This window comes from Pavona decussata, unplaced genomic scaffold (assembly GCF_977016875.1).
Source record: "Pavona decussata unplaced genomic scaffold, jaPavDecu1.1 SCAFFOLD_186, whole genome shotgun sequence".
NCBI lineage: Eukaryota > Metazoa > Cnidaria > Anthozoa > Scleractinia > Agariciidae > Pavona > Pavona decussata.
The window spans coordinates 2,385,815-2,393,776 of NW_028145595.1; the positions used below are offsets into that span (position 1 = coordinate 2,385,815).

General features: G+C 39.1%; 1 protein-coding gene across 1 annotated transcript; it reads right to left on the reverse strand.

Moving 5' to 3' along the window:
- Positions 1-1,214: 1,214 nt before the first annotated feature.
- LOC146462679 (serine/threonine-protein kinase NIM1-like) lies at positions 1,215-4,118 on the reverse strand. Its single transcript, XM_085085497.1, has 3 exons — positions 3,754-4,118; positions 3,393-3,661; positions 1,215-3,122 (listed from the first exon to the last, which is right to left on the reverse strand). The coding sequence occupies exons 1-3, from the start codon at positions 4,004-4,006 to the stop codon at positions 2,343-2,345; spliced, it is 1,302 nt and encodes a 433-aa protein (XP_084941623.1). The 5' UTR covers positions 4,007-4,118; the 3' UTR covers positions 1,215-2,342.
- Positions 4,119-7,962: the final 3,844 nt, after the last annotated feature.

A 7,962-nucleotide genomic window follows, 5' to 3' on the forward strand; every position in this document is an offset into this window, starting at 1 on the left:
ACTGTCTGTTAGTGTTCCAAAAATCATTTTCTTTCTTCCATCCATTCTTAAAACCTCTTCAAATTTCATTCAAATTCAGGTAGAGCCCCACCTTAAGGGTAGTCTGCAAGAGCAGACGCCTTTTTTGGCTGTTGTTTCGGCCACCGCAGGTGGAACAAAAGCCGGACAGGCGTCTGCTCTGAGTTGCAGACTATGTATTTTGGGCTTTACCTGGAGACCAAGACACATTTTTATTTTGGGTTTCATTTTGGGCCATTGAACTTGTTTTCGGTCTAGTTGTGGCCTAATAGGACTTTTTGGTTTTTATTGCATGATATACACCAGTCTCGGCAGGTACCCTTTGGGGTTACACAATGGGGCTCTGGCTGTGTCTTCTCTTCTCTATTCCTTGGAGGGGTGAGGGTGGGGGTGGAAAGAGGAGAGAACCAAAGAACAAGGTTGGACCCTACCGAGGGAAATGTTCTAAAGAGACAAGAATTTCAGTTGCAAATCTGGAAGATGGGGAAGTATCCCAAGGCTGGAGGGCCACATTAATTTTTTTATACTTTGCTACTAATACAGGAGTATTTTTGCGCAGTTTACGACTACGCGGGAAAAGCAGATTTTAGTAAGGGCTATTGCAATCCAAAAAGAAAACTGGGGGATTATAACCACGCATTTTTTAGAGATAAAAAGCAGTAAAATACGAAGCAATGTATGGCTTTTTTTTTTCTCCAAAAACTGCATGGTAACTCCCAGTTTTCTTTTTGGATACCAAGGACACTTGCTAAGTTCTGCTTTCTCTGCATAGTTTCAAACCACACAAAAATATCCCTGTATTAGTAGGCACCCCCCATAGGAAACCTGAGTAACTTGATATACAGAATGTATGCACAGAAAGAAAAGTAGGCACTGTCCTTCCCCCTTTATGTTAACCCTTTCACTACCAGGAGTGATCAACATGTAACTTCTCCTTATGTTATCAATACAACGACAACCAGCTAGGTGATGAGAATAAAGAAAATCATCAACTAGGTGATATTGTTTGATGACGTAACACCAAATTCTGTGAACTAAATTTAAAAGAAATGTACTGGCAGTCAGTTGGGAGAATTAACATTCAGATCATGGTAGAGAAAGGGTTAACCTCCAGATCCACCAACGATTTCCTTAAATTAAGTCAGTCTGACAAAAGCCCAGGAATTGATCTGAAATGTATTTAGCCAAAGAAGAGCTTGTCTTTAAATATGAAAATAGTTTTTATTGCCCTTGGCACACAAGTGTACTAAGATACTTGACATAAATAATGAAACTCATGCAACCTTCTTTTGCAAAAATATGTTCCAGTCTTTGAGAAATTGAATATTTACAAATCTCTTTTTTTTACATGGCAATATGCCCCAACATCACTCTTATTCACAAGATACTTTACAACGCAGCCTCCGTCACTTTAAAATCTTGTAAAATTGCTAGACATGTACCATCAAATTGACAAAATTATTGTTTATGAGCAAGTACGCCCTCTCGGCTTCTCATTTGTCAATTTTTCAAGGAACATTATTTGGAAAAGGAAGTACATTTCAAGTATATTTTACATTTAATAAGAATCGCTGACAATGACTCAGGGGAAGACAAAGTTTTAAATAAATAATTAATTGGGAATTGTGACACCTGATTGGCCAAACTGTATTTGGTATTTCAGAAAAATTTTATCAGCTGTAGTTGATCCTATGTTGGGCTAAAACAAACAAACATTTACCAAAAAGAAAAAGTTCCAATTAAATGTTATGAGCCTTAAAAAATTCAATGGGTAGTCACCTCTATTGCAACTCTCATTAACAAAAATAAACAAATTCAAGGCAGAGGTTCCCCTAACAACTCTCACATAATTGTTGCAACAAAGTTGTCAATAAATATTAAGTTTTGATGATTAACGGTGTTTTGAAAAATATTCGCTTAATCATTCCCACACACAAAAAAACAGCCTTAGCAACGGAGGAACGGGAACCACACGAATAATTTATGTCCGCTGTAATGATTGCACGTCTCAATTTCTTGAACCTCGCATGATATGTTTATATACAAATATTTGAAGTAAATGTGTAAAACCTGAACGCAAATATTACTCAAGTGTGAGGGAGGGAAGAAAAAATCCAAATTTGTCCACGAACCGGCGTGAAACACGATATGATGTAATCCATCTTAATCTGTTTTTTGTAAACCAACTAAAATTGTTTAAAAATTCTCGCAAAAATTCTAATAGTTTTGAAATGTACGTCCAAAAGTAAAAATGACTGGTTGGCTTTTCCAAGGGTTTTCCTAAAGCGTAATTAAATTCACGGCTAAATTACAAACATTTAAGATTAAAGAATGACACAGAATTTCGACTTGGGCTGTTGCGATTTCGTGTTAAATCGATCATTTCCTTCAATAGTGCGTGTTTGAGACTCGCCGGGTATAAGATGATTGTTGTTATTGCTGAAGTTACTTAGAGTTGAAGTTTTTCGAGAAAGCTCCAACTTCTTTCTCGTAATTCGATGAAGAACTACTCTATACGTTCCCGTGATACTATCTCTGGAGTCCCTACAGTTAGAAAAAAGATCCGACGAAATTCCCAATTCCTTCAAATGGTTCAAAGCATCGCGTTCGTCTTCCGACAAGTTGCCGCTTTCTCCTTCCGGTGGTTTAAGTCTGTAGATTGCGTCAGGGCGAGGGAACACTTCCCCTTCTAGCCAGGGCGAATGTTTGATCTCTTCCATTGTAAACCTGTCAGAAGGGACAGGTCTTAGAATGTTTCGTAGCAAAAACTTACAGCGATCGGATAAAAACTCTGGCAAGTAATAAGTTCCATCGAGAATGCACTTCTTTAATTTTCCGACCGTTTCTGCGCGAAAAGGCATTACTCCAGTAACCATGAAATAGAGTAGTATTCCAAGTGCCCAGATGTCCACATAGACACCAATGTAATGTTCATCTTTAAACAATTCTGGCGCTGCATAAGGTGGTGAACCACAAAATGTATTAAGCGTGCTGTCTTTGGTCGATAATGTACTGAATCCGAAGTCTCCAACTTTCACCAAATTTGGACCCGCAATGAATACATTCTCCGCCTTCAAATCTCGGTGAATAATGTTGTTATCGTGCTGTCGAAAAGAGAAAATCGGAAAATAAAAAACTTTTAAATAGCTAGACCTGGCCTTTAAAATAACTGTATTGCTTAATTAAGCTTAAGTAAGTCGTTAAAAATTTCAACATCCTAAATTCATATAAATCGCTACATCCTCAATAATTAATTTTAGCAACAAGGTTTGGTCGAGTTTTCGATCAGCGCTATCAATGTACAAACGCCATTCTTTTGAGTGTTGAAAGCTTAAATGTGATTAAAGGAAAGAAATCCGACATTTCTAGCTTACCATGTGCTCTACAGCGGAAACGACTTGAGCATAAATTCGTCTGGCAGTCCGCTCGTGCAACTTTCCTTCGTTCGAAATTCGAGCGAACAATTCCCCTCCGGCGGCGTATTCCATTACAATATGTAACTTGGAAAGCGTTTCTATAACTTCATAAAGCCTAATAATGTTAGGATGATGAAGCTTTTCCATTGAGGAAATTTCTCTGGAGAGCAATCGTTGCGTTTTTTGATCCAACTTCGTTTTATCTAAGATCTTGACAGCAACTTTGTCTGCAAAGAAACGAAACATCATGTCACACTTTTGCGTTTCTTTCGCGCGCGCATCGCGTCGAATTAAACCACACGATCGCCAACTTTCTTACCTCTTGTCAAGGAATGTATTCCCATTTTAACCTGGCAGAAGTTACCGCTGCCTAACTCTCCGCGAATGCGATAAAATCCAATTCGTTTTCCGATAGTAATTTCCTTCAGATAGCGCTCGTCGTGTGCTAAATCGTACGAAAGACGTTCGTAAGGCGTCAGAGTTTTTTCCCGTGTTTGTTCGATGCTTCGACGCTCTCCTTCACTTTCACGCACCCTCGAGGAAGAATCGGCCATAGTGTTAGAGACCGTCATTGTTGTAAGAAGTTCACGACCGCCATCGCAGAGCAACACTGACCAAGAAGCGGGCGGTCGAACTGCTGTTGTGACGGCGAACAAAGGCCACGAAGGTCCCGGCAGTTACCATAGTAACCACTGATCGGTTCCTTGATTAGTTCATTTGTGTTCGAACAAGTGAATTGTCTCTTAGCAATGACAAAGGCTTTTTTTATTTTTTACGGGCAAAGTGGTGTGGAAAACGATTTTTATCAGGATTTGTTTTAATTTCGTGTTAGTCTAGAGCGAGATAAACGATATACGCTGGTCAAGTGGGCTTAAAACTTAATGATATTAATCCTAAAATAACGTGCCGTCATGCCACGGTGAATATGGCGGATTATTTTCACAACTGTGCAATAAGGCCACGGCAACTAAAATACGTGAATCTTTCCTTGTCTGGATCAGGCGTTGTTTTCTTTCAACACCTTTCGAAATATTTTCATTTGCTATAGTGTAAAAACTTAACACAACATCATTAAATTGTTTAAAACTGTTTTAAATAAAGCTGCCGGTAGAATGTTGATTGTTCTCGGCAAATTGTTGATGTGAAATTTTAATTAAAATAGTTCTTTGAATGTCGAGAATGTTTCGTGAAGAGCATGTTGAAAACTGACGTGAAACTGCGGGAACAAAGAAAGACACCCAATGTTTACCCAAGGGTTTTTTAAATTGCCCTCAGCGATTTTCGCTGCCATTGGCAACAGCTCAGTGACACGAGAAACCACGATATCAAGACCTCTATCAAGTCTTTGAATACAGACAGCGAAATATCGGGTGGAAAATGTTCTTTGTCTTTAACTACCTTGCCGTGACAATAAAAGGAATGAAAGTTGGAATATATTGGAAGCAGCAAATAAATAATTTCTCGATGTTGATTATATCAAAGTAAATCCTTTGACCTTAATTCTAAGCCGGGAATGGAGAGAAACATACTATAACACATAAAAATTTTACAAGGTTAGAATAATGTCACACAGTGACATCTTTTGGGTAAATGTATCTTTTGATTTTGATGACACTACCGCGGTAACAGTAAATTCCTCCGTTTGCCTCAGTGGAGGCCGGATGTGGAAAATATTTGCATAACAAATCAAAATTCTCCCTGACCGCAGATAACGATATATTTTGAAAAAAACATTTCGTTCCACGTAAATACCTTGGTAAATATTTTGATCAAAGCGGAAGATGGTGAGAAATGTGGCGCAATAAATCAGACAAAGTTCAGTATTCAATGAGTTTGATAACGGAATAAACTAATGACGCCTTCCAGGAAGACCGAGTTTTTTTTTTTTTGTTTTTTTTTTGTTTTTTGTTTTTTTCATCTCATTCAAATCACGTTTCCAAGTTGGACTGGAAAAAACACAAGCCTTTTTTATTGTAATAATATAAAGCTACATAACAATACAATTTTGACGAAAGGAAGAACTACGTAGCATTTTTTACTCAAAAACCAAGAGATAAAAAATATCAAAAAATACTCATTTCATATGAACTCGTTACCAACAAGATGCGCGGCCTCTCCGCCGACGACAGCGTGAATAAGGGCAAAAAAAGAAATAATAATAATAATGAGATGTCCTTTAGGATTATCAAGAAACTTTATCTGCGAATCAAGATAGGTACTATCACCGCTGAAACGCAAATTTCCTTCCGCCAACCTTTTAGTCAACTTCTCTATAAATGAATGAGCCGTAATTGCCTTGTCGTAAGAAACCAATTTATCCAATTAGAGCGCGCTAATGCCACTGCTCTCGCAGTAGGGCCCCGTATAATAAGAATGGACGAGAGTTTCAAAACAAATATGTTTTGTATCTATATATAGTATATATTTGGTGTATTTTAGGTATGTTTTAGTCAGCCGATAATTAAAACTTCCGCTTTTGAAACTGATCGAGGTGTTATTTAGATCCTGGTTTAATGCGTTACATATTCACCCGATTGTACCAATGGTATCGCGTAAAGAGAATGAGGTTGCCTTAGTGAAGAAAAACAATACAGGCGAAAGCCATTAACTGGCATTAACAGAAATCGTACTGTGTTATGTTTGTGAGAAGACGGACCTTTTTTTAGCCTTTTGTGATCGGGGATAACAAATTTAGGCAAAAAAAACCATCAGTTAACATAAATACCTCGTTAACACTCCGAAATTTCTTCAGGCGACGAAAATGAACTGTACAAATTTACAAATATTTAGCGTACATGTACTGAGGGATTTCTTCCCTGGTAAGCAATTAAAGGGCGAGATTTTTGTCGGAGCAAGGTTAAGGATAGGCCCCGTCTCACAACCCTCGTTCGTAAATAACTCTGTGGGACGTTAAAGAATCCACTCACTGTTCGCAAAGAGTAGGGGACGTAGTTCCCGGTGTTGTGGTCTGGTCTTTGTGTGTATACTCTCATGGTTGGTTGGGGAATGGTTAGGTGGTGGGTTTACCTAGCAGAGGACCTACTGTTCTATTGAATACCCACCTGCCTCAGGGTGAATTTGTAAAATGAAAATGAAAGGAAGGATTTAGCTGTAACCATGCTTCAGGGCTTTCGATTCCCAAAACGGGAACGTTACGTAAGGGAAGGACCACACAACACTGAAGTAGACATCCTTTGTCTATATTGTCTCTGTCCAATCATGTGTATAAATGGATATCGGTGACCGAAGCATGCCGTACATCATGTTCATTTTTAACCCGAGTATCAAGAATTTCATTTTCATTTTTCGGGAGAGAGAGGTGGGCGGGGGATTGGGAAGAGTGAAAGGGTTTCCTGTCTCCTCTCCGCTTAGGAAGCTGTGCATGATGACGTTCGTTTGTAGAAAGAAGATGCACAGACATACCATCCGGGGAGACCGGAGTATACAACAGGGATTTTATTTCATTTTCATAAGCGATTCAGCGGCGATTTTAAGTGATTTCATCAAAACAGCGTAAGCCACCCGTGATTTTCGATGATTTCCAATTGTTCTAACGGTCCTCATTAATACAGCATTAAATCTCTTTCCCCTCCTCAGTAGGGATGAAGCAACCCGGGGTGGGGTGGTGGGGGGTTACTCCCTATAATGGACTTTGTAGGGAGGCTCCGCCCGAAGGGGGTACCTTATTCAGGATGGTGGTGTATAAAAGGATAGGAAATTCAATGGCCGAAGTAACGCGTGTAGAAACATTGCCGTACCAAACACAACACAAAACTGGTGGAACTTTCAATTTTTATTTGCAACGGTCTTCAATTCAAGTGACTGTTCTGGATTCCAAGAAATGCAACTTTTTGAAATAGAATACAAAATATTATGAAGTGGATACTCGATTTAAGAGGACACTCTCGGGAGAAAGAGAACTCTCCTTTTAAGGGACTATGTCACCCTAGGCGCATGCGCATGTTGATGAGAAGCACTTTGAAATCGTTGGTCCAACTTTTCCAAATACCGTAGGAGAGTTCAGGAAGCTGTTTTCGTCTGTTTGAATCATGTTCACTTCGGAAAGTTAGCTGAATTTTTTATTTACAAAGGTTCTTCAGTAATTACAAAAGCTGTTTGTTGCGATATTATTTTTTGAAGGCTTTTGCAATGGCGGAAAATCAAAAATCCCACGACGAGTAGTATGCAAATTAGTTGCAACCGGACTCTACTGCGCATGTGCCCCAATTGACATAGTCCCATTGTGGAGGTGTTGTGTCGAATCCCCCTGAAAGGAGTTGGGTCCATTTTGTTAATAATTAACCACCTAAACAAAAAGCCTGTTTTCTCGAGTAGCAAAAAAAGCTGCATGATTTTTAATTCAAAGGTCAAGCTTTGAAAGCTGTCATCACTTGTGATTAGAGTTGAAGGGGACAACTTAGTCTCCCTCGCGGACGCTCTTTTGAGTCGTCACGCAATGTTTCCTCATGATTATTGGAGGAAAGATTGCGTGACGACCCAAAAGAGCGCCTGCGAGGGAGGCTAGGGA